We start from the raw sequence: 27,990 nt of genomic DNA, 5'->3' as shown, positions 1-27,990 counted from the left end.
AATAAAGTTCTGGTCAGGTGCTCTCTTATGAGTTTCCAGTAAGCCCAGTATAAACATTTTACTTTTTTCGAAACTGTGTTGTATTTTCCAATTTTCTATAGTTCTCACTGGAGTGTAAGTTCCCTGAAGGCAAGGAATCTAGCCAACATTTTGAATGTCTAATCTAGTCCTAGATGGAATTGTTAGGCTCTTACAGAATGAATGAATGAATGAATAAACAGACTAATAAATATGTGATGTCTATAGACCACAACATATCTCTACATACTCTTTAATTTCTTCCAATCATTGGCAAATTTACCCAGAGCAGAACCTTCCTATGCCTATGACCTCAGTTTTTGTCTGCATGCTGTCTATAGTATATGAGACTATCTTCCCCAACTTTTCTCACAGCACATGGTCTAGGATTTCTCTGCCAGCAGACATGGTATCTTTTTATCATTCATATTCCACATAACCTTAGAACACACAATACTCAAGGGCCTGGGAGCATGACATAAGGGTAAGTGCAGGAGAAGAGGATGATGGTCATCCAGGAATAATTGTGGGTCACTGAGGCTTGAACGCTAATGAAGAGCAAAGCAAGCCTCAGCAGAACTTCTAGATATGTATTATTCCTTGAGATTGCATCAATTTGAGCCCACCCCAATAGTGTGTTGTGGTTTCAGGCTAGAAGCTGTAGATGGTACAGAAGTTTGAAAATAGTTCTTTGAGGAATGGCGAAGACAGGAAAATGCAAAAGAATGGGCAGGTGAGGTTGAAGGACTCATGTTTTCATAATGGGGCAGATGAGAAAAGAGTTGAAAAAGATATCCAGGGAGTTTCCCCAGGTCATGCACACCTTAGTGGTTTGATCAGGAATAGAATCAGAATACCATGATGATGATGTCAGAAGGCTTGGTTCATTTCATGTTACCTACATAGGAAAATACACCCAGCTGACTATGGGTCAGTGTGGGCTATGTAAGTGAAGAAATTATAATTCAAAATTTATTGGAGAATATGGACAGTTTGCTAACAAGAGACCAGGTAGGCAGGAATATTTTGAGCTTAAAAGCTCCTCATTTTGTCTTTACTTATTTTCTTACAGTCATTCAGAGAATCAAAAGCTTATTATATATAGGCTAAAAACCTTATTGTATATAGGCTAAAAATAGAAAAGACAATCATGATACATGACTATTCCCATCACACTCCACTAGCTAAAACTTAATGTACACACCAATTAAATCATACTGGTGGTAGAAACAAGGGAATAAAGGGACTTCATGGGATCTTGAATTGCATTACAACAAATTCCTGAGTCTCTGTATGTTTGCAATTAAGGAAAAAATGCATATTGGCATCTTTTGTACAATGGTTTTGTTGATTATCATAAACAGAGATCAGCAAAAGGATCAGAAAAACATTAACTTTTGGATCCATTACTGAGTTCTCATGCTCATAGTCCCTGGATTCTAGTTCTTGGATCCTAATTAAAGGTAGTAGGAGGAAATCAAATTTGGATGAGATATCAGTGAATGATGCCAGGAATGCTGGCCTAAGTATCATGTTGGGGAAATGTACAGGGAAAAGCAGTTACATGCCTTGGAAGAACATCCAATCCAGGCTGAGGAATCAAAAAACTACTCATGTGTGACTAAACAATAGTTTGGAAGAAACCCAGCCTGACTCTGGGTCATTTGAAAATATTTGCATATAAAGCCATCTGACTTTGCAAAGTAAGGAAATTTGAGAAACATCCTGTTCCAGAGTGAAACACAAGGTATAATGACTTTTTCTTAAAATATTCCCTGTGACTTAATGCCAAAAGACTCCTTTAAGGAATCTCAAGTCCACTTGTGATTATGTGCAGTAAATACCTTCTTTTGCACATGATCTTTGGCTTTCTCAGTTTGGAGACTCTCTCTCCCCATTGTGAAGAGCAGAGGCAGTATGGCTTAACAATATGGAAACCCTGGAGGAGAAGTCCTGGAGGAGATTTCTGGAATAGTTCTCAAGGACAGGGGAGAGACTGGACCTTGGAAATAAATCTTAGAGCAAAAATGGGTGGTTTTGACTATACTTCTTCCCTTCTACTTATCTTCATCATCTTTTTTCTTCTCCCTCACACCAGTTTCTATTACTCTATGGTGTACATCCTCCCTAAAATTACTGAGGCTGGATGTCAGCCATCACATCTATTCCATGCCTACCCAATTCCGCACTTTTGATCTCTTGAAGGCCATTCCACCATGTTCACTCTTTGTTCACATCATCACTATTCTTGGGGTAAGCCCAGATCATGCCTCATCTAGACTCCTGGGAGAGCCTCCCAAATGACAGACTGTGTTGGTCAGGTTTTTTTTCTTTTTTTTTTCATTGTTGCTGCAACCAAAATATCTGACAAGAACAACTTAAAGAAGGAAAATTTTATTTTGGGCACATGGTTTCAGAGATTCAGGCCACGGTCAGCCAACTCCATTGCTCTAGGCCTGAGGTAAGGCAGAATATCATGGTGAAAGGACATGGTGAGGAAAGTTGATGAGCTCATGGCATCCAGAAACCAGACAAAGAGCTAAAGAGCAAGGAGCCACGGAGAAGACATAGTTCCCAAAGGCACGACCCCCATGACCTCATTCCTGGAGCCATGACCACCTGCTCACAGTTACCACCCAGTAGTACATTCAAATTATTAATTAATTATGGATTAATTCACTGATGAAGTTACAGCTCTCTTAATATGATCTTTTCACCTCTGAACATTATTATATTGCCTAACACATGAGATTTTCAGGGGATATTAAAAGTAGGAACTATAACACTGATGTATCAGTGGTCTCTTTTTCCTTAATTCATCAGCAAGATTTTATAATTACCAGAGTCATTTGTTTAGTAAACAAATATGAACACTATTTCATTCTACTGTTCCAAATATCATTCATGCAAGAAATATATATTTAGTGAATATATATTTAGTATCTACTATAAGCTAGGCACTCTTATGGGCTTTGGAGAAAACCATTACTTGTTCAACTTCTCCAACATAAACCTAAAAACCCCTTGATTAAAGATCCAAAGACCACCAAAGTCTGACTCTTGATTGCTTTCTACTCACATGACATATCTACAGCATGTGTTCCAGCTACAACTGACTCTTTGAAGCTCTAGCTTCCATCTTCAATAATACCTACAGAAACTCTGTCTATAGGAAAGTTTACCTAGTTTCCTAGCATTTCTCTATCCAGATACATGACTAGCCTCCACACAGTGTTCTATGATTTTTATATATGTTAACTCATTTAATTGAAACAAATTACTATTTTGTATCCATGGTACATATGATGAAACTGAAGCTCAAGAGACATTAAGTAGCATTTCCAAGATATAGCAGCTTCTAAATGGTAGAACTTGTAACTAAACCCAAGAAGCCTATCTCCAAAACTTGTTTCCTGAAAGATTCAAGATTCAAGGTCAAGCTTCTACTCTGAAATCGTCCCCTATGTTCAAATCATGCTGTTTTCACCTCCTCTTAAAAGTCCCCACAGATATCATGTCATGGATTAGAATCAACTCCTCTCTTTCCTGCTCTTTCTCACTGAATGATCTCTACATATCAGATCTCTCTCCCTCCCTCTCTTTCCTCTCTTATTGTGAACTCGTGAAGGATACCTCTATCCTTCCATAGAAACACTGGTAACTGCAAGAGATGTGTCCATGGATTTGGAAGTACTCAAATGGACTTCAGATATCCCTGAGACTACCTGGTTCTACCCCCTTAATAAAGATGAAAAAACTGAAGATCAGACATACTAAGCAATGTTCTACAGGGCATTCAGATACTTAATCATAAAATCACAACTTGTGTTATAGAAGGAGCCTTTCATAACTATAGTTCCGGAATTTTTCTACTACATGGTGGTTCTTGATTATGCCAATGAATATAACATTGTACCTACAGTCGATAATACTGTATTTTGCACTTAAAATTTTGTTAAAAGAGTATATCCCATGTTATGTTCTCATCACTATAAAATAAAAGTAACTAAGTAAAAAGAAATTGTACCACCAGTGATGATGTTAACAGACTGAGACAACTCAGATTCAGGAAAGATGGGGGAAAGGTAAGGAAATAATGAAAACAGAAAAAGGAAGTGGGGAGGGCAATCCCATTAGCTGTTCACCTATGTCCTAGAATTATGACCTCTTTAGGAAATTTCTAGGCAGGGAACAATGCCAGCAGCCTTTTGGGGAACAAGGCTATCAAATCTGTACATGAGCATGTTTAATCTGCAAGAAACATAATGATACTATTATAACTACTCAATATTTACTCTAATTGTTCCAAGCCAAAATAACAGGAGAGTGAGAGTAAAATAAAGGTCACAATAGATCTGCCCCATTACACTTTATCCACTTACATTTTCAATTTGGAGGTAATGGAGTACTGTGTCCTGAATTAAAACACTCAGCATATATTTGTTATTAGGAGTAAAAGCCTATGATTGAGAATCATGGCCATTCCCACATCTCTTGCAGTTACCAGTGTTTTTATGGAAAGATACAGAGGTATCCTTCATGAGTTCACAATAAGAGAGAAGAGAGTGGGAGGGAGGAGAAAGGGCAGTTCTGGACTAAGATATCCAGGCTTTTATATGATAGAGGTGGTGCTTTGCATCTTCTTTCTGATTTAATATCTTCACAGGGCTTCAAAAGGAAAGCAGCAATCCTGGCCTGGGAAATGGCAAAGAAGGGCAGTTTGTTTCAGTAGTTCCTGCACATGACAAGTGAATCTCAAAACTCATTAAAGTGTTATTCTTAGTCCATAGCCTTACAGATTTGGCAGAGCTAAAAGAAGTTTCTTGAGAGAGAATAATACTTTAGATTTAAATGAATTTTTTTTTACAAGGAAAAGCAAAAGGCACCAGATTCAATCTTACTAGACTCTTTTAATAAGCAGACTTTACCAGTGTATTTCTGATGAGAGCATATCTGGTCATCGATGTAAATTTTGACAAAGAAAAAAAAAGAGTAATGTGATCTTTGCAATTGGTCTATTCCATTGCTGCCCTGGTCAAGTAATGTTCTTCAGTCTGCCTATTAGAGTGTGATGCTGACATGCAGACGCTAGGGGCAATGTTGTCTAACAAATACAGGCCTTGGAAGACGAACTTTAAAAATTTCTGGAACTCTGCAATAAACAAAGTGGTCATTTAAAAAAAAATCAGGAAACAAGAAGGGTATTTTCCTCTACATTTATTTTGTACTATGTTCCTCTCTCTGTCTTCATATTTGCTCAGAAAAGAGATCCTCTAACATATAGTGTACACACACACACACACACACACACACCAGCCAAATCTTGGAGAACTTACCTCTCAACCAGCATCTTCAAAAGCTAATCCCTTTTATCTATTTACACTAAGTACTCTTTCTACCATATTTTGATAACGTCCTTTCTGGTCCTTAGATATAGATTCTTCCTCTTAGTGCTTTTAAACGTTTCCATCTAAAATAGAAATTTAATCTGTTAGCATTTCCCTGTGTAGAATCCTCTGATCATGTAGGATATTTCATCTCATACATCAAGGGTTGGCAAAAATTGTTTTGTAAAGGTTTAAATAGCAGATATCTTAGACTTTGTGGGTCCCATGATCTCTATCGCAACTACTCAGTTCTCTTGTACTAAAAAAAAAAAAAAAAAAAGCAGCCATGACTGAATAGAGTTTTATTTATAAAAACTGATAATGGGCTAGGTTTCACTTGCTGGCTGTAGTCAGCTGTGCAAGTAGGAAAATCTTGCTCCTTCCTCTTGAATTCCTGAAATCTGCCTAGGGTTAAGATAAGAATACCTCACTTCACATACCCATGAAGTGACTCAGAAGAAAGGCCTACTTAGTTTATACCAGAAACCTATCAGCCCCACTCAGTTTCTGACTCTAAAATAAACAACCATAGAGTTCTTTATTAGATAACCTAGGAGGAAGACTCACCAAAAGAGTCACCCAAGATTCCCACAATGGGACATGAGGACCACTATGAAGAGGTTGCCTACAAAGTGACTGAGGGAACTGATAACAGAACAGGAGTACTTAATATTAGGCAAAGGGTATAAAAGCAACAATAACAATAGGTAACACAAAAAGGAGAAATGATCAAAGGGAAATGGTCAAGGCAGAGAAAGCTGCTAGGAGTTGTCTCTTTCTACTTACCTGCTTTCAAGGCTCTTTGGCCTCTTATGAGGTAGCCCAGTGTAACATTCAAGAGCCTCGGCCATGGAGTCAGGCTGCTTAAGTTTTGAATATCAGCTCTGTTGAGAGCCACAGCCAAAGGGGCCCCAGCAAACTTCCAGCTGCCAGCAAACTTCCAGCTGCCGGCTGATGATTGGCTCACAGTGGCCCCAGCAACATCTAGCTGATTGGCTCCTCTGCGGTGATGTTCATTGGGCTGTTTCCCTGCCCTTCAAGCTGCCAGCTGATGATTGGCTCACAGTGGCCCCAGCAACATCTAGCTGATTGGCTCCTCTGCAGTCATGTTCATTGGGCTGTTTCCCTGCCCTTCAGACTGCCAGCTGATGATTGGCTCACAGTGGCCCCAGCAACATCTAGCTGATTGGCTCCTCTGCGGTCATGTTCATTGGGCTGTTTCCCTGCCCTTCAGACTACGGAACTGCTCATTGGGGGACTTCTTTGGCTCTGCCCACGCGACCTAGCCAATCGGCCTCAAGAGCAGGAGGATTGGGGGAGGTGGTGGTTGGTGTGTGGGGAGGCTTGTGGAAGCCGGTGGTGGCAGTTGGGCTCTGAGGGTTTTTCCTGAGGAGCTGTGTTGTTTGGCGTTTGTAGTTTTAAAAATAAAGTTTGTTTCTTTTGACAAGTGGCTCCTGAATTGTGCCCAGCCAGACTGCGGCACAGCTCAGTCTCTTAACTTTCAATGTGAACTGTAGGCGGGTCTATGTCTTAGTTTCTGCATCTCAAAATGGAATGATAACAGTACTATCTCTGGAACTTTTGATGTGATTAAATAAACAGTATACACAGGCTGGGAGCGGTGGCTCATGCCTGTGATCCCAGTGGCTTGGCAGGCACAGGCAGGAGGATCGTGAGTTCAAAGCCAGCCTCAGCAACAGCCAGATGCTAAGCATCTCAGTGAGACCCTGTCTCTAATAAAATACAAAACAGGGCTGGGGATGTGGCTCAGTGGTCAAGTGCCCCTGAGTTCAATCCCTGGTACAAAAAAAAAAAAGTATACACAAAGCACTTAAAACAGGGTCTGGCATAATGGTAAGCAGTAAGTGTCAACTATTATTACTAAGGAAATCTGGGGACAGAGCCAGCATTCACAGAATTATCAGGTGGTTACAAGTTTGGGACTTTGACATGGCTAGTTCTGCCTGAGGGCCTGCATTTCAGAACTTCCATTCTGACACAAGATAGAGTGTTGCTTATTAAATATACTCAAAGGCCTAATATTGTGGAGTTTTATGCAAATGACCTTTTAGCCAGAACACAGGAAGAAAGTGACCTTTCAAATAAGGACTTAGTAGCAAAACATTTTTCTTTTGCCAATCAAACCAGTGGCTAATTTCTGCAAAGTTGGTCATAATGTCTAACAAATCTAGGTCTTATCCAACCTTTTTTGTTTTTACTCTCCTTGACCCACTTTTAGTTATTTATTGTCTCTCATCTAGAATATCTCCTGTTTTCAGTTTCACTCCCTTATTAATTGTACTCTTTTTAGGGCGGTGTTTGTACAAATCAGACACAAATATACTTTTTACCACCCAATTTACAAGCTTTTGTTTCTTCCCCACTATTTGATAAATAAATCCCTAATTCCTCTTCTGTTTATTCAAGGTCCAGTCAAATATGTCTCCATTCCTTTATTTTAAAATGAATTAGGTTTATACTTTACTAGCAGCATGGTTAGTATTTTTTCTATTGAATTTCTTCTGTTTGTTTTTAAAATTAAAATAAAGCACGAATGATGTTTTTAGCATATCATTCTAAGAATTTCTACACAAGCATAGATTCATATACCCACTATTATAGTCATGATAAAGGACAGTTATATCACCCTTCCGCCAAAAAGAAACCTTCTTCATGATATTACATTTTAGTTACACTCTATCACTATCCTTAGCCTCTGGGAACCATTGATCTGTTCTTTGACACTTCAATTTTCTCTTGTCTAGAGTGACATATAAATGGAATGTACTCTACCCAACATTTTGAAACTGACTTTTTTTCACTTAGCATAATGCCTTTGAGAATTATCCAATTTGTTGTATCCAGAGTCAATTCCTATGTGTTGCTAAATAGTATTCTGTGGTATAAATGTATAAATGTACCACAGTTTGTTTAGCCATTCACCTATTAAAGGGCATCTGAATTCTCACTACTTTTTAGCTACTATGAATAAACTAGTATGAACATTAATATGCATTTTTTTATCTTGAATAAATGCCCAAGAATTCAATTGCTATGTCAAAAAGTCTCAGCACATTTTCTACTGCTAGAATGATAGGATTCTTTAAAATGAACAGAAATTTACTTGGCTCATGGTCCTGTATTCTGGGAAGTCCAGCATGGCACCAGCAGCTGCTGAGGGCTTTCATGTTGTGCCATAACATGGTGGAAGGGTAAGCAAGCACACACAAGACAGAAAGAAACATCAAGCCAAATTCATCTCTTTTTTTTCAGGAACTGCAATAACTAACCTATTCTTAGGAAAATGACATTAATAGATTCATGAGGACAGAGCCTCATGGCCTAATCACTTCTTAAAGGTCCCATCTTTCAACACTAAGAATAGCAATTAAATTTCAACATGAGTTTTGGAGGGTTGGTCAAATCATTGCATATGGTAATTGCATGTTTCATTTTTAAAGAAACTTCCAAACTGTCAAGAGAAAGGCAGCCAAAGGTGGTCAAAGGGCAGCCAAAAATAATAATGATAAGGTAGGCTCACTCCAAAAGGGAGAATAATTAGGATGCTGGACAAGGTCCTGACAGTGGCACAGATAAGAATGTAGCAAAACAAAAATCTTTATAACTTCTTTTCTTAAGCTGATCTATAGTCCAGGAAACAGAAGGGTGGAACTCCTTTACTGCCCTCCCCAAAAGGTGACTACCAAAGCAAGAAGTCTTGCTGTCCCCAAAGATAGGATTCTACCTTGACTTATTAGCATTGGGGACAGCCAGATTTCTCATCTGGGGCTGCAGAAAAATAAATAAATAAATAATAGAGTTTCAAAAAGGAAAACTTCCTAAACATTCTCTAAATAGGTTATCAAGCTGCTTTACTTACCTGCATTCTCCCCAAACTGGCAGAACTCCAGGGGAACATTGCTGTGAAATGTGGTCCTAGATCATGTACCTTAAGAGCCTACACTACATTTAAATAATTGTATGACAAGCATTTGAGCCATTTTCAATGATAAAGGTTGGAAAAGTGGTGTCTTCATGGGTAAAGTGTCAGAGCAGATAAGCAGTAGAGTGTAATGGTTAAGAGTGTGGATGCTGCTAGGCGAGGTGGTGCACATCTGTAATCCCAGTGGCTCAGGAAGCTGAGGCAGGAGGATCACAAGATCAAAACCAGCCTCAGCAAATTAGCAAGGCCCTAAGCAACTCAATGAGACCCTGTCTTTAAATAAAATACAAAATAGGGCTGGGGATGTGATGTGGCTCAGTGGTCGAGTGCTCCTGAGTTCAATCCCCTGTACCAAAAAAAGAAAAGGGTGTGGGTACTGACAGACAAGGGCTGATATCTTATATACAAAGAACTCTTAAGAATTGAGTGAATAAAATAAAAAGCCCAATGGAAAAATGAGGAAAAGAGATGAACAGATAACTTTCAGAAGATAAAAAAAATTATCCTCAAACATGAAAACATGTTCAAACTCATTCAAAATTTGGGAAATGCAAAGTAAAACTGCACTGAGACACCATTTCTCACCTATCAGACTGGCAAAAAGATATGACAACACATTCTGTTGGTGAGGCTGTGAGGAATTAGGCACTCTTATGCACTGATGGTGGGAAGGCAAACTGCTACAACTCTTCTGGCAGTAAATCCACAATATCTAATAAAATGACATGCATCCTTATTTTTAAATATAACAGCTTTCTTGAAATATAATCCACATACCATACAATTAACCCATTTAAAGCATACAGTTCAATGATTTCTTTAAAATTCAAAGTTGTGTAACCATCACCACAATGAATTTTAGAATATTTTATCATCCCCCAAAGAAACTCCATTCACATTAGCAGTTATTCCTCATTTCTCCTCACGATTCTCTCTGCTCCTAGCTTTATGTAATTATAATACCTACTTTCATCTATCAATAGCAAAGAGGCACAAGTGAAAATATAGGATTGAACATTCAAAGAAATCATGGAAAAGATGCTGGTTTGTGAAGACTGTGAGATTGAGGAGTCAAGTCACATTTACCTAAATTCCCAGGGAAAGGGAAGCTCTGGCATCTGAGTTAAAAATGAATGATGCCTTTATTTTAGGCTAAGTACAGCACTACCACCTCTAGGTCAATCTTAAGGATTTTACTTTCAATAGCCTGAAAGAACACTTCTAAGGCTATATTCATTAAACCAAGGCATCCATATGATTCCAGAGAAAATACCAGAAGTTCTATACTGAGAAGCCCTCCAGATAATCAAAGGAGTCTGGCAGTTCTAGAATTGTTGGATGTTACTGACAGCATCTTTGTCATCCTTTCCTAATGACCTTTCCACTAAATTAGTTGTTCAGAAATGGAAAGAGTTATATATAACAGTTATATATTTCAGGAGCTGAAACTATTTCTCCCATAATATTGGCTTACCCAGATCTAACCATTTACCTTGGGAAACTTCTCCTTTGTCTGTAATTCTCAAAAAAAAGACTGGTCATAGCTAAAGGTAACTATTAAATGTGAGAAAAGGAAATTGATGATTGAGGCTACCATCAAGACATGGATACACTGAAGGCACCCAAAACTTCAAGGAGGTCTAATAAAATCATGACCATCTAGAGCATCAGAGGTTAGAAAAATTCAGTCTATACCCAATGGGGTAGGACTTCCTTTTTAAAAACTTTTCTTTTTCCTATGATCCTAGATTTAAAACAGGCCCCAAATATCAGGAGGTATCAGAAGAATCCTACCCTAAGAAATTATCTGGCCTGGGAACATTATGATCATTGATTTCAGCGACAGTACAGCAGACAGATGGTTTAGGCAGCAGGCCTGAAACTGCTATCCTTAGAAGGTCCTGCTTATAAGGTTAGCCCTTTGTTTGCATCTGGGAACTTGGTTCTTGGAGTATTCCCAGTCAACAGTTAACTGATTAGAGTGGCACACTGTGCCTAGACTATTTGTGCAAGTGATACCGAACACCTGCCTTCCTTCTGGGAGTCTGGCATTTCAGTACGTGCTAGGCAGAGAGTGCTTATGTAATTAGTCACCAATAAAACCCCTGGGCACTGAGTCTCTAATGGGCTGCCATGGTAGAAAACATTTCACATGTGTTGCTGTGTTTTCCTTGTTGGGGGAGAGTGCACTCTATGTAACTCTTCATAAGGAAAAGAGAACGTACAAAGCCTGTACAAGGAGTTCTCCAGACTCCATCTGTGTCTTTTTCCATTATGTTCTAGCTATGTATCCTTCTGCATCATTATAATTACTCTTAACCATAAACAACATTATATACATGGTTCTGGAAGTCTCGCAGATCACCAAACCTGGGTACTCTTGAGGATCTCTGACATAGACACTTCTTCATCTAGCCCCTCACAGCTAAACCCAATGTTCAATGAATAGTCAATGTCCTGGAAGGAGTAGCCTAAACTTCAGGTGTGTGGTTCTGCCACAGTACCTTAAATAGCTACTAAAGCCTATTTGAAATTCTGAGCATGTCTAGTAAGTGAAAAATTCATCATGCACAAAGATTTATTGAGCACCTACTGTATGTCAGATACTGTGGTTTCAGTCTGAGGACAGGTGTGGAAAGCCCTAAGTATTACTCTATCCTATCCTAAGCACCAAATTCTCCATGAAATTCCATTTCATTGGATTTCTCAAAAAAGCACTTCACTGGATCTTTATCCTTCCTAAGGGCATGATATCATATTACAAGTGGCGGAACCCTTATTAAGATAATATACGTATCCCCTTTTTTCTGAACTCCAATTCACAACTACTAACTGACAATGTTTATCAAAGAAGTATCCATTTCCTTGAACCTCATTACCTGAAATTGACCAAGACCCTCATTTAAAATCCTTACTCTGGAAAGCAATATTCACAGCACTCCATATTCTGACTATATATGTGGACCAATAGGTAAACAAGAGGTATGTTTTAATCAAAGTTTTGGAAATATATCTGCACTGTAATACTTCTTCAAATAATATGTCTAGTTCTACTTTACCAGTCTAATTTGTCTTTGTTTATAACAACTCATTATAATATTTACCCAAATGCTGATTTACAATAATGGCTTTCACATTTGTAATTTCCCCATACCATAGGATAATACTGCAATCCTCACAGGTCACACAGTACCCAGGAAGCATACTAGCCAGTTAAGAAGATCTACAAGACAGAATACTGAACAGCCCCAGGGGAGATATAAAAGTGTGACATGCTATCTTTTCTTTTTCAAACACATCACCACTATCTAACCCTGCCAATATATTCTGTGGTCATTGAAGACCCCGGCAGCCTTTCAAGTTCCAATTGCTTCCCACTCAGTTTTTTTTAAGATATTTTTGGGGGCTGGGGTTGTGGCTCAGCAGTATAGTACTTGCCTAGTGCATACGAGGCCCTGGGTTCGATCCTCAGCACCACATAAAAATAAATAAATAAAACAAAGGTATTGTGTACAACTACAACTAAAAAATAGATATTAAAAAATATTTTCTAGGGGCTGGGGAATGTGGCTCAAGCGGTAGCGCGCTCGCCTGGCATGCGTGCGGCCCGGGTTCGATCCTCAGCACCACATACAAACAAAGATGTTGGGTCTGCCAAATACTAAAAAATAAATAAATAAATATATTTAAAAAAAAAAAATATATTTTCTAAAATGATGGACACAGTATCTTATTTTATTTATATTTATGTGGTGCTGAGGATCAAACCCAGTGCCTCACATGTGCTAGGCAAGCGCTCTACCACTGAGTTATAACCCCAGTGCCCCACTCAGTTTTAATATTCCTTCTACTACTCCTTGCTAGGTCATACCAATGTCAACCCATGACTCCCACCTGCCTGAGAAGCTTCATAATGGGAACCAGAATCCATGGTGAAACAAGTATCTGATTCCCCTCGGATACTAATCAGTTGTAATACTTGGTGTAATTGGATAGATATTAGCAAGAAGAGCAGTTATGGGAGCTTTTCTGCCACTACAAAACACTCAGAATATATCAGAATTTCCCTTCCAATTAAGAACAGTATGCCCCAACCCAGAAAATGGTAATGTCTGTTCTGCCATTGTTTCTTTAATGTAACTGACCCTCCTAAGTATTAAACATGGGTTGACTCATAAAACCAAGCTACAAATACTCACAAGCATTCTCATGATCACCTCAGACCTTCCTTACCATCTCTCTAAACACACTCATATTTCTCGTATTTCTTCCTCACTACTGCAACCACCTACTCCAATTGCAGCTGCCATGTTTTAAATTGATTTTTTAAAAAAAATACATGACAGCAGAATGCATTACAATTCTTATTACATGTATACAGCACAATTTTTCATATCTCTGGTTGTATATAAAGTATGTTCACACCAATTCATGTCTTCATTGATGTCCATCGTATTCCACCATCATCGCTAACCCCCCTTTCCCTCCCACCCCTCTGCCCTATCTAGAATTCATCTATTCTTTCCATGCTCCTCCTCCCTACCCAACTATGAAAGAAAACACTCAGCATTTGTTTTTTTGGGATTGGCTAACTTCACTTAGCATTATCTTCTCTACCACCATCCATTTACCTGCAAATGCCATGATTTTATTCTCTTTTATTGCTGAGTAATATTCCATTGTGTATATATGCCACATTTTTTATCCATTCATTCACTGAAGGGCATCTAGGTTGGCTCCACAATTTAGCTATTGTAAATTGTGCTGCTACAAACATTGATGTGGCTGTGTCCCTGTAGTATGCTGTTTTTAAGTCTTTTGGGTATAAACCAAGGAGAGGGATAGCTGGGTCAAATGGTGGTACCATTCCCAGATTTCCAAGCAATCTCCATACTGCTTTCCATATTGGCTGCACCAATTTGCAGTCCCACCATGCAGCTGCCATTAATTCCAACTCATTTACATTTATTCGTTCTCTCATCTTTTAATCTGCCTGCCTCTCAGTCTCAGGTTCAAATTCCTGCCTCTAAGCCTTCTTTGATTTGGTCACCTTTACTAGATTCCCCCTCCTTCTCTCTAATTTTTTTCAGCTCAGCTTGTTTTCTGGTTTAGGCATACCAAAATGTCTTAGGTGAATACTCTGCTCTCATTTGGAATGCAACATAATTAAGTGGTATTTATCCCCGGGATGCAAGAGTAGTTCTATATATATATATACAAATAAATAAATGTGACACATCATATTAACAGAATGAAGCCTAAAAAAATTAAGCACTAATTCATGATAAAAACACTCAAAAAATTAGGTATAGAGGAGATGTGTCTCAACATAATAAAGGCCATGCATGACAAGCCCACAGCTAACATACTCAACAGCTAAAGACTTTCCCTCTAAGACCAGAAATAAGACAAAGATGTCCACTCTCATCACTGCTGTTCAATGTAGTACTGTAAGTCTCAGCCAGATTATTCAGGAAGAAAAAATGTAACAGACATACAAATTGGAAAGAAAGAAGTAAAAATCTGTTTGCAGATTACATTTTATATGTAAAACCCCTAAAGAATGCACCCCCAAACAATGTTGAACAACACATGAATACAGTAAAGTTCCAGAATACAAATTCAACACAAAAAATCAGTTGCATATTCACACTCTTACAATGAACTATCTAAAAAAGAAATTAAGAAAATAATCTGATTTGCAATAGTATCAAAAAGAATAAAATACTTAAACATAACCTAACCAAGGAAGTGAAAGACTTGGGCATGGAAACTATGAAATATTGCAGAAAGAAATTAAAGAACACACAAAAGATAAGCTATCCTATGTCTATGAGTTGAAAGAAGCAATACTGTCAAAATGTCCATACTACCCTAGGAGATCTACAATCCCTATCAAAATTCCAATGACAAACCTGACATTAATATGGAAAGACAAGACTCAAATAGCCAAAGCAATTTTGAAGAAGCAATCAATCTTGAAGCTTCATACTTCCTGATTTCAAATTACATTACAAAAGCATAGTGAACAAATCAGTAGTATACAGGTATAAAATTAGACACATAGACTGATGGAACAAAATAGAGCCCAGAGATAAATTCATGCATACATAGTGAACTGATCTTCCAAAAGGTGTCAAGACTACAAAATGTGAAAAGGATAATCTATTCAATATAGTATGTTGGGAAAACTGGATGTCTACATGCAAAAGAATAAAATAGGACACAAACTATTCACAAAAATTGACTCAAATATATTGAAGATATTATATGAAAACTTGAAATTTCAGGAAAAGGCTGTTTGCAATCATTTTTGGATAGGACACCAAAAACATAGGGAATAAAAAGGAAAACAAGTGGGACTATATCACACTGAAAACCTTCTGCATCGCAAAGGAAACAATCAATACAATGAAAAAAACAATGTACAGGATGGAAGAAAATATTTGGAAACCATACATCTAATAAGGAAATGACATCCAGAATATATAACATGCCTGTAGTCACAACTACTCAGAAGGCTGAGATACGAGGTTCACTTGATCCCAGCGTTCCAAGCCCAGTATGGGCAACATAGTAAGACCTTCTGTCTTGGAAGAAAAAGAGAGAAGCAAAGAAAAAAATGATTAAATACATCAAATATGAAATTGCAAGGGAAATATTAAAATATTTTAAACCAAATGAAAATAGATCTCATCAAACTTTGTGAGATTCATTAAAGACAGTGCTTAAGTGGAAATTTATAGCACTGAATGCATGTATTAGAAAAGAAAAAAATGATCTAAAACCAATTACCTAACCTTCAACATTTGGAACCTAGGAAAAGTAGAGCATATTAAATACAAAGTAAGTAGAAGAAAAGACATAGAAAATTAGAGTAGAAATCAATGACAACAAAAAGAGGAAATAAACAGAAAAAGTCAACAAAACCAAAAGCCAGTCTAAGAAAATAAGAACACAAATTACTAATATCAGAAATGCAAAAAGGGATGTAAATACAGATCTCATGAAAATTAAAAGGACAACAAAGGAATATTATGAACAGCTCTATGCTCACAAATTTGATGACCTAGATGATACAGACCAATTTCTTGAAAGATGCCAGAACTCTCACAAGAAACAGACAATCTGAGAAGATCTATATCTATTAAATAAGTTGAATCAATAACTCAGGAGGATAGCAAGTGTGAGGCCAGCTTCAGCAATTTACTAAGACCTTGTTTCAGAAATAAAATAAAAAGTGCTAGAGATATATCTCAAAGGTTGAGCACCCCTGGGTTCAATGCTCAGTTGCCCAGTAATGAGAGAGGGGGGAGGAAGGGAGAGAGTAATTGAAAAAATTGAAAACAAACTGAATCAATAACCTTCCACATCAATATTCTACAAAACATTTAAGGAATAAATTGTGTCAATTCTCTCCAATTTCTTTCATAAAATAGAAGCAGAGAAAATTTTTCCTAGCTCATTTTATGAGGTCACCATCACCCTAACACTAAAATCAGGCAAAGATTTAAAAGCAGAAAAAGACAACTATAGGTAAATAATAAACAGATATGAAAATCCTCAATAAAATATTAGCAAATTGAACCCTATATGAAAACAATTATATACTTCAACAAGACAAAATTTATTCCAGGTATTCAATTGTGGTACAACATTTGAGTGTCAATTAAAGTATTTCGGGGCTGGGGATGTGGCTCAAGCGGTAGCGCGCTCACCTGGCATGTGCGCGGCGCTGGGTTCGATCCTCAGCACCACATACAAACAAAGATGTTATGTCCGCCAAATACTAAAAAAAAAAAAAAAAAAACATTAAAAAATTCTCTCTCTCTCAAAAAATCCATTTAAAGTAATTCAACAAATCAACAGGCTAAAGAAGAAAAATCACATGATGAAATCAGTAGATATGGAAAAATTATTTGGTACATACCCACATTTACAGCAGCCTAATTCACAACAGCCATATATAAAATGGAGTTTTACTCATCCATAAAGAAGAATGAAATTATGGCATTTTCTGATAAATGGATGAAATTGGAGAATATCATGCAAAGTGAAATAGGCCAGATTCAGAAAGTAAAGAGTTGAGTGTTTTCTCTCATATATGAAAGTTAGAGAAAAAAATGGGGGTTGTCTCATGAAAATAGAACAGAGACCACAAGCAGAGAGGAAGGGAACCAGGGGGAAGGAGGAGGGGAGGAAAAGAGGAGGTACTGGGGAATGAAATTGACAAAATTATGTTATATGCATATACAAATATGTTAAAATGAATCCTACTCTTACGTATAATTAGATGCACCAATAGAAATTAATTTAGAAAAGAAAAAGCATTTGACAATATCCAACATCCATTCAGATTTAATAATGAAAAAAAACTCAGGAAATAGGAATAGAAGGGAACCTTCTCAACATTCTAAGAATATCTAAAAGTAAAACAAAACCCCTATAGCTAACATCATGTAAGAAACTAGAATGTTTAGGCTGCGGTTGTGGCTCAGCAGTAGAGTGCTTGCCTAGCAGGTGCCAGACATTGGGTTCGATCCTCAGTACCACATACAAAAAAATAATAAAGGTATTGTGCCCAACTACAACTAAAACTATATATATATATATATATATATATATATATATATATATATATATATATATATATATGAATGAAAGAAACTAGAATCTTTCCCACTAAGATCAGGAACAAGGCAAGGACGTTCTTTTCTCACCATTCCTTTTCAACATTTATTGGAAGTCCTAAGTAATTCAATAAGATAAGTAAAGGAAAGAATGTATACTGTTTGGGAAGGAGGTAATAAAACTGTCCTTGTTCATAGATGACATGGTTGTCTATGCAGAAATTCTACAAGAATCAACAAGAAGTTAGAACTAATAAGCAATTATTACAAGACTGAAGGACATAAGGTTGATATACAAAAGTCAATTACTTTTCTATAAAACAGCAATGAAAAAATAAGTAGAATTTGAAATTTAAAACATAATACCATTTAAAATTAGTATCTCTCAAAATGAAATACTTAAGTAGAAATCTATTGGAATATATACGAGATATGTATGAGGAATACTGCAAAGCTCTGACAAAAAACTTGAAGAACTAAATAAAAGGAGAGATATTCCCTTTTCATGGATAGAAAGACTCAACGTTGTCAAGGTATCAGGCTTGCAACTTGATCTACAGAATCAATGGATCACAATAAAAACCCTAACAAGTTATTTGGTGGATATAATAAATTAGTTCTCAAGTTCATATGGAAAGGCAAAAGACTCAGAATAGCTAACACAATATCAGAGGAGAAGAACTACATTAAGAGGACTGATACTACTCAACTTCAAGTCTTACTATAAAACCTCAGTAATCAAGACAATGTGATTGTTGAGAATAGAAAAATAGATCAATAAAACATAACAGAGAGCCTATAAATTCATATGGCCAATGAATCTTTGAAAAAGGAATAAGCCTAACACAATGGAGAGGTGTCTGTTCAGGTTTTTGACCCATTTTTTAATGGGTCTTTTAAACAAATGCCACTTGAACAACTGAACAACATGAAGAAAAAATATTCTTGACACAAACCTTACACCCTTCATAAAAATTAACTCAAAATGGATCACAGACTTATATGCAAAACACAAAACTATAAAATTCCTACAAGGTAACATAGGTAAAAATCTAGATAATCTGGGTTTGGTGATGACTTAATACCACACCTAAGGTACAACTTATGAAAGAAATTTTATATTTTGTTAAAATTAAAATCTTCTGCTCTGCAAAAGATACAATCAAGATAATGAAAAAAGAAGCCACAGACTGGGAGAAAATATTTTAAGACATGTATGATAAAGGCCTGTTGTCCAAAGTTAACAAACAACTTTAAAACTCAACAGTGGGAAAATAAACATTCTGATTAAAAAACGGGTCAAACCTGAACAGACACCTCACCAAAGAATACATACAGATGGCATATAAACACATGAAAAGACATTCTACATTACATAGCATTAGGGATTTGCAAATTAAAACAACAAAGCTATATTACTACAGAATTTATAGAATGGCCAAAATTCAGAACACTGACCATGTCAAATACTGGCAAGGAAGTGGATGGAGCACAGGAACTCTCATTTATTATTGGTGGGAATACAAAATGATCTAGCCAGTTTGGCAGACACGTTGGCAATATCTTATAAAACTAAGCATACTCCTACCATATGACCCAATCATCCTACTCTTTGGTATTTATCGAAATGAACTGAAAACTTTATGTCCATACAAAAACCTTAACATCAGTGTTTATAGCATCTTTACTCATAACAAAACTTGGATGCAATCAAGATATCCCTTAGTAGGTGAGCAGATAAATAAACTGGTACATCTAGGCAATGTATTATTCAACACTGAAAAGAAAAGAGCTATCAAGCCATGAGAAGACATGAAGGAATATTAAATTCATATTATTAAACAAAAGAAGCCAATCTGGAAAGGCTATATACTATATGATTGCAATTCTGTGACATTCTGGAAAAGGCACAACTACACAGAAATAAAATAATCAGTAGTTTCCAGGGATTAGAAGAAGGAAGAGATAAAAGGTGGAGCACAGAGATTTTGAAGGCAGTGAAAATATTCTATATGATACTGTAACGGTGGATATATGTCATTATACATTTGTCCATCCAAGAGTGAATGTTATCAACTCTGGACTTTGGGTGATAATGATGTGTCAATGTAGATTCATAAATTGTAACAAATGTACCACCCTGGTGGAAGATTTTGATACAAGAGGAGGTTATGCATGCCTTTGTATAGGAGTTATATGGGAAATCTCTTAACTGTTTCAGTTTTGCTGTTAATCTAAAATTGCCCAAAAAAGGGGAAAGTCTTTAATTATTTTGAAATTTAGGCTTTGTATGCCAAATAATCTGTGTCACAACTATTTAATTCTGCTACTGCAGTGCAAAAGAGTCATAGATTATAGGTAAATGAGTGGACATGAATGTGTTCCTACACAACTTCATTCGGAAAAAGTCAGTGGGCTAGATTTGGTCCATAAGCATAGTTTGCCAAACCTTGTTGTACATGGTTTGTCTCTCTAGTTCTTAGCCTTCTGTGCTACTCTGCATATGAGCCATCCCTGTCATAAACCCTAAACCCAGACTAATTGATTGGTGCCTAGGCTAATTTCAGAAGATTCAGGCAAAACTCACCATGTCCAATAATGAAAGTTATCACCTACTCCTACAAAATCTGCTCTTCTCACCACAGCTTCTAGAGTGTTAATTAGCAAATTGCTCATTCAGGCATTGAGGTAAGAATTCTGGTAGTTAGCTATAATTTATCTCATATATCACTGCCAACTGGTCAACAATTTCTGATGATTCTTTCCCCCAAACACTGTTACATCTGTCCCCTTCTTTCTCTCCTCATCTCCTGTCATAGGCCCAGGCCCTTACAGTCTCTTGGTTAGACTATTCTAATACATTTAGGCAAGGCCAGATTATTTTCAACCACCAAATATTCTATGATGATCTATATAGCTTTGCCTTTTGCTTGGGGGGGGTCTTCTCCCCTGTAACTCCTACTCCCACCTTTTATCTCCTTGATGAACTCCTAGTCATTATTCAAAACCCAGTTCAGACTGTCCCTTTCACTCTTAATGCCTCCTGAAGGCTACTTAGCTTAATGAGAATACCCTTGACAATCCCAAAACATATGTCCTAAGAGTTGCCAAATTCATGACTAATTGGAAAATTTAAGTACCCACATCAGAACTATAGGGATGAAATAATTAATTGAGCTATTAAATACTGTAACTAAAATAAACTGCATTTCATTACATCATTACTTGAGTAACATCAACCTTTAACTTAATCTGAAAAGAAACAATAAAGATCTTATCATTTTAGGAAGTTTATTGCATATATAACCATAAATCAAGAACAGAGAGCAACTTTATAGAAACCCTTGCTCCCACACAGCTGTCATGCAGAATGTGAGTCAAACATTGATCACAGCAAAATTACAATGTCTTAATGTAACAGACCTTTGGAAATCATTAAAACAGTGAGTATCAAATCCATAAATGTCAAGAGGCTACCCATACTTCTATTTATTATTGTACTTGCATTAAAAAAACACCTATCACCCTGATGAGAACATGAGCTTCTTGGCAACAGGCCTCTTTTTATACCAAAGCTGACCTAACAGAAAGGAACCATTCCAAAAACATTTGTTGAATTAAATTACCCCCTAATTGGTCTCTCTGCTTCCAGGACATCTTCCTCTCCCAAATCCTGCCAGTTCTTTTGCAAAAACACACCTCTGATGTCACTTCATTGCCCCTAAAACCTTTCAGGCTGTTCATAATATTCATTACAGGACTATGTTCTCACACCCTGGAAGGCATGTAAGAACCTTCACATCCAGGCCTCAGCCTACATTCCCAGTTTAATTTTCCAGCCTCTCCTTTTTACATGCTAGTTCATGCCACACGATATGTTCCTGGAACACTTTTGGATTTTTCTTATTCCATGCCTTTTTAAAAGCTGTCTCCTCTGTCTGAAAGGTCCTCCTGCTTTCATCTGATTAAAAAATTCTTATTAATTAAGCTGAGTTCAAATATCACTGCCTTTGTAGCTTTCCCTGACCCCTCACAGAATCATTATCTCCCTCATTTGTTTCTCTGTACCACTGTGTTTATTCTGAAAATATACTAAATTAATTCTGCAGGAAGGGAAAGAGAGAGGAAAAAGAGGGAGTGCCCTGTCAAAGGACTTACCCCAGCATCGACTGCAGCACTACGTGTTAAGCATATTGTTCAAGCAGCAGTGGGAGGATGGGGCTGGATGACCTTTAAGTCATGAGATGCTACAGTGCGCATCTTTCACACAGTATGTGTCCTTGTATGAGTGCGTGGAGCGGGGGAGGGGGGAGTCAGGGAGAGGGCTAGGAAAAGGGGAAGGGAAAGGCAAGGATAGACAGAGGCAGAGAGAAATGAAATTGGAGAGAAGAGGGTGGACGCAGTGCAGCAGGAGCCGATGGGCGGACCCAAATTTCTTCCGCTTTACAGTTTTGCAGAGGTCTAGCTCTGCATCAACCGCTGAAGCAAAGGGGTGGGGGAGAGGGGGAGAGGCGGAAAGGGGAGGGACTGCGCTCCCTCTGAGCGTGCCCAGCCTCGACTGCCTGACTGATCACCTTCCGCTCCAACAGGACCAGTTCCTCCACGCCGTGACTCACGCCTATTGTGCCAGGCTGGGCGCACTCAGCAGTGCAGACCCACAGGTGGCATTGGCTAGGAGAGAGGGTTCCCGCCAGGCTAGGCAGTGGAGCGCCGCACAGCCCGCCTTCCCGCCTCCCAGCCGCCGCCCAAGCAGTTCCTACCCAGCGCCAGCAGGCCTGCTAGGTCGATCTTCGAGCCGAAGATGCGGCGGGGCTGGAAGATGGCTCTGTCTGGGGGGCTGCGGTGCTGCCGCCGAGTACTGTCCTGGGTGCCAGTGCTCGTTATTGTCCTCGTCGTGCTCTGGTCCTACTATGCCTACGTCTTTGAACTCTGCCTGGGTAAGTGGAGCTGGGCACCTAAGGTGGGGAAATTATGCTCCAGCATAATCGTCTGCCCTACCCTTCACACTGGTGTCCCCTGTGTTCCAAGCCCTCACTCTGCGGTTTTCCCTCGGCTCGCTGAAGAGCTCCCTGTCCCAACCTCTAGCTTCCCACAATATCTCCTGCACCCTCCCATGAGGGTCCCACCATGTCGCCATCGCTTCCCACCTAGGGTTTCTTATTTCTTTGCCCTACCCACAGTAATATCCTGGCTCTTACCACTGGGGCCCCCTTTACTCATGCAGGACAACCACTTGCGCCTTATGTTCTCCTTCTAAGGGCCTCCACCCTATCCAATTGAGGAAACAACAAATCCTGTGTCCTTAAACTGTCTGCTCACACTATGAATCCCACCCATGCATCCAACTACGAGCCCTACCATTTTCCCTCCTACTAGGATTCCATACTAGGGACTCCTAACTAAGAATCCATACGTATTTCCTGTACTTTCTCATTACCTCACCTTTTTCCCACATTGAGATCCATACTTTTCTTGAAATCTCACATTGCCTGAAGTGCTTTATATCTTTATCCACTTGCCATCCCACAGTACACTCTGTTCTGTCCCACTGAGGCCTCCCCTTCTCACATAGTAATGTAAGCCCTCCATTCTCTTTCCATGTGGACTCTCCCTGTTTTCTAGGCCCTTCTAATGGGACATGGGTTCTACACAAAAATCTCTCCCCTCAAACTGGAGCCCCTAATTTTATCACGCAACTGTTCCCTCCAGTTTCTTGCCTTCCTGCTTTGAGGAAAGTTTAACTCCTTTCCATTGGGGGTCCCATGTTATTTTCTGACACCTCCTACTACTGAATCTGCTTTTGTCATACTGAGATCTTGCCTTTTCTCCTATCTTCTCACACTACAGTGTTCTCTTTATCTTCCTCAAAGGGATCCCACAATCTCTATCATAACCCTTCAAAGGACAGGTTTAAATCATGATTCCAGAATCCTTGTTATCCTTTTTTTTTGGGGGGGGGACTCACTCCCCATCTCCTGCGGTTCTTTTCTACTGTTAACACCACATTCTGCCAACCTCTTCCTCTGGTGTTTAGAGTTAAGATTACATTTGTCCCCATCTTCTCAAACTGGGGAAGTCCCATCTTTTCCTATTGGAGTTACTAACATTTCCTAGTTCTCTCAATAGGAGCATTGTTTCTTGTTCCCTCTCATTAGAACAACACTTGTATGACTCTGTGGTATTCTCTTGTACCCTGTCCTGTCACAATAAGACTCACTTTGTCCCTTCCTTATTTGTTATATGGTTCTGTGCTTTCAGACCCCAAATTCCACAATATATCCCAGTACAAGTCCTTTCCTATGTGGATTGCCCCTAGTCCCTTGTCTTCTAGTTTTCTTATAAACTCATAATAGTTTTCAAATATTATATCTTGTCTCCTCAAAACAGAATCATTTCACAGTGAAATTTCGCCTTGCCTCTACAAGAATCCCCAACTCTTCTCAAAAGAGGTTCCACTAATATTTATCATTACTTTAACCCTAGAATCCCATTGCCAGTACCCTTATACTTGTGACCTGCAATGTTCCCTGTTCATTCAGTGTGAGGTTCTCTGTCCCATTGTATTAGAATTCCTACTTTATCCTCAGACATTCTCTCAAACCCAAGTCCTTCCAAGACTCCATTATTTTTTTCATACCAGAACTTCTCACCTTACAAATCATGGTTGGGGTACTGATTTTTCAATCCCTGGGCCCGAGTTAACTTATACACCTCTTCTCTTACTTATTTAATAAAGTAGTATTCTATCCTAGGTAGACTAAGATGTACTAAGGAGGCAAGAAATGACCCTATTTTCCAATATAGAACTTTCTTCTATATACAGCAGAGTTTGAATTCTCCTCACCTTCTTCATAGAGATAATATGGAAAATGCAAAGGTGCTTAAATATAAATTTCATTAGTTGCTTTCATGGATACATTTTTAAGCTGTTTTTCTTTTCTATCTCAATCTGGTATTGAGTTACATTAAGCAGACTATGCGATCAATAAGTGGGAAATTTTTCTATTCTCAGACCTCACCACTTTGGCTTTTTTGAATGATTGATTAAAGGTCAAAAGTTCAGCTCCACTATTATGGTATGGACATTGCTCCTAGGATCAGTGCCATATTGTAAGTACTATTAAACATATTTTGGAATTCTTTAATACTGACTCATATGAGCTTTGCCAAGAAATATTTTTTAAAAATCAGCTCTGATAATGCCTAACATTCATATAACACTAACTTTGTTCCAGAAAACGTTCTGAGTACAACAGATACATTAACTCTCTCCATATTACCTCTTTAATACTCACAAGCTTATGAAGCTGGCACTATTACTATCTCCATTTTGCAAACTTGTAAAAACTGAGGCACAGCTGAGCAAACTGAGGTAAAGGCAGGGTTAGAATCAGTGTAAATCAGGGTAAGTAAGTGTAAATCAGGGTTAGAATCAGTGTAAATAACTGATTTATAGCCTTATGAAATACATACTATTGTTATGCCCAGTTCACAGACAAGTAAACTGAGGAACAGACTAAGTAGCTTATCTAATGTCATGGAGCTAGTAAATGGCCAAGCTTGGATAGCAACTCCAGCAGTATGGCTCCACAGTCCATGTTCTTAAGCCCCATACTATTGAACATCCTTCTTCCTCTCAAGTAACACAGAGGTCAAAACTTGTGACTCACAGTCCAGATGTAACCTGTAGAGGTATTTTATTTGGCTTGCACACTGTTTTCTTAACATTTGACACCAGTTACCACTAATTAAAAATTAGGATAAGCTGGGTACTGTGGCACACATCTATAGTCCCAGCACTTAGGAGGTTGGGGCAGGAGAATTGCTTGAGCCCAGGAGTTCAAAACCAGTCTGGTCTTTACTCAAAAAAGTAAATAAATAAATTAGGAAAATAAGGCAATTCTGACTTCCAATTCCAGTTCCACCATTCCATCCTGCCATCTTCATTTTACAAATAAGCAACCTGAATTTCAAATTTTCTTAAAGTAACACTATTACTAAAGAATAAAGAATTGGAAGTCAAAGCTGTCTCCTACCAAGGCCATGCCTCTTTCAATGAAACCAAAGTACAGATTCAAATTTCAATACAACTCAAAACATAATTGTTATGGTTTGGATGTGAGGTGTTCCCCAAAAGCTCATGTGTGACACAATGCAAGAACATTCAGAGGTGAAATGATTGGGTTATGAGAGCCTTAACCCAATCCGTGAATTAATCCCCTGATTGGGATTAATCAAGTGGTAACTGAAGGCAGGTTGGGTATAACTGGAGGAGATGGGGCATTGGGAGCATGCCTTTGGGGTATTATATTTTGTATCTGGCAAGTGGAGTCTCTCTCTTTCTCTCTGCTTCCTGATAATCATGTGAGACACTTTCCTCTGCCACACTCTTCTGCCATGATGTTCTGCCTCACCTTGAGCCCCAAGGAATGGAGCCAGCTGTCTGTGGACTGAGACCTCTGAAACTGTGAGCCCCCAAATGAACTTTTCCTCCTCTAAAATTGTTTTTATCAGGTCTTTTTAGTTATGGCAGCGAAAAGGCTGACTCAAAGAGTAACATTAAAGAACTGACTTCTTTCTAGGGATAGAACCTGATGTCTTTCTCCACAATATCAAGTTACAGCTGAAACCCAAAGTGATGTTTTTGTACTATAATTCTTAGAGTTTGGATCCTGGTAGTTCCTAGCCAAGAGACCCAAGGCAAGTTACCTAATCTCTCTCAACCTCAGTTGCCTCACATATACCTTACCTATATAGTTGTTTCTACATACCACAATACTTGCTCAGTACCTACTATATGCCAAGCATTGCTGTTATTTGGTATAAATAATACGGTGCTTGAAAATCATGAATCACAGTTCACAGCATATTGTAAGAATTCATTAGATACCAACTTGTTTTTGTTAACAAGAATGTAAAGGGTTCTTCATGACTTGTGAAAATAAGAGGCTTAAACTTTTAGAGAAGGAGAAAAGTAACTGTATACATTTTGTTGGGGTAAAATTTATATAATTTATATAATATAAAATTAACCATTTTAAAGTATTCATTTCAGTGCCCATTTAGTATGTTCGTAGGGTTGTACAACCATTTCTTCTGTGTAGTTTCAAAAACATTGTCTTCACCCCAAAAGGAAACCTCATAGGCACTGAACAGTCACTCCCTGTTCCATACTCCCCCTGTCCCTGCTAACCTATTAATCTGCATTCTATATGTGTATTTACCCATTCTGGATATTTTGTATAAGTAGCATTATGCAATATGTGTCCTTTTGTGTCTGGCTTCTTTTAATTACCTTGATATTTTCACTATCCATCTACATTATAGTATGTAACAGTAATCCATTCCTTTTATGGTTGAATAATATGCTATTGTATGTAGATGCCACAATTTGTTTACCTATTCATCTGTTGATGGTGATTTCAGCTGTTTCTACTTTTGTATATTATGAATAGTGCTCACACAAACATTTGCATGCAAGTATTTGTTTAAATATCTGTCTTCAATTCTTTTGGGTATATATCAGGGAGAAGGGTGGACATTTTTAGGCTATATGGTAGTTTTATGTTTAACTTTTTGAGGAAACTCAAAAAAGTGTTCCACAGTGGCTGCACCATTTTACATTCCAACAAGCAATGTAGGAGGATTCCAATTTCTCCACATCCTTACCAACACTAGCTATTTTCCATTTTTTAAAAATTATAGCCATCTTAGTGGGCGTAAAGTGGCATCTTATTGTGGTTTGATTTGCATTTCCCTAATGTCGAAAGATGTTGAGTATCTTTTTATGTACTTGTTGGCCATTTGTGTATCTTTGGAAAAATATCTATTCAAGCCTTTGGCCATTTTTATATTGGGATTTTTATTGGATTGTCTTAGTTGTTGAGTTGTAATGTTTCTTTATATGTTCAGGATACTCAGTCTTTATCAGATAAATTATTTGCAAGTATTTTTCCCTTTCTATGAGTTGTCATTTTGATTTCTTGATGGTATCATTTAATACAAAACATTT

General features: G+C 38.0%; 1 protein-coding gene across 1 annotated transcript in view; it reads left to right on the top strand.

The window, feature by feature from the left end:
- The first annotated feature begins 22,513 nt into the window (after window positions 1-22,513).
- Zdhhc15 (zDHHC palmitoyltransferase 15) overlaps window positions 22,514-27,990 on the top strand; it is a 90,680-nt gene continuing 85,203 nt past the window's right edge. The window contains exon 1 of the mRNA XM_026405591.1: window positions 22,514-22,915. Coding sequence (XP_026261376.1) covers window positions 22,780-22,915 — 136 coding nt within the window. The 5' untranslated portion in view covers window positions 22,514-22,779. The remainder of the gene's footprint in view (window positions 22,916-27,990) is intronic.

This window comes from Urocitellus parryii, chromosome X, assembly GCF_045843805.1.
Source record: "Urocitellus parryii isolate mUroPar1 chromosome X, mUroPar1.hap1, whole genome shotgun sequence".
Lineage (NCBI taxonomy): Eukaryota > Metazoa > Chordata > Mammalia > Rodentia > Sciuridae > Urocitellus > Urocitellus parryii.
The sequence above is the reverse complement of the archived record's forward strand: the minus strand, read 5'-3'. Positions and strand labels throughout refer to the sequence as shown.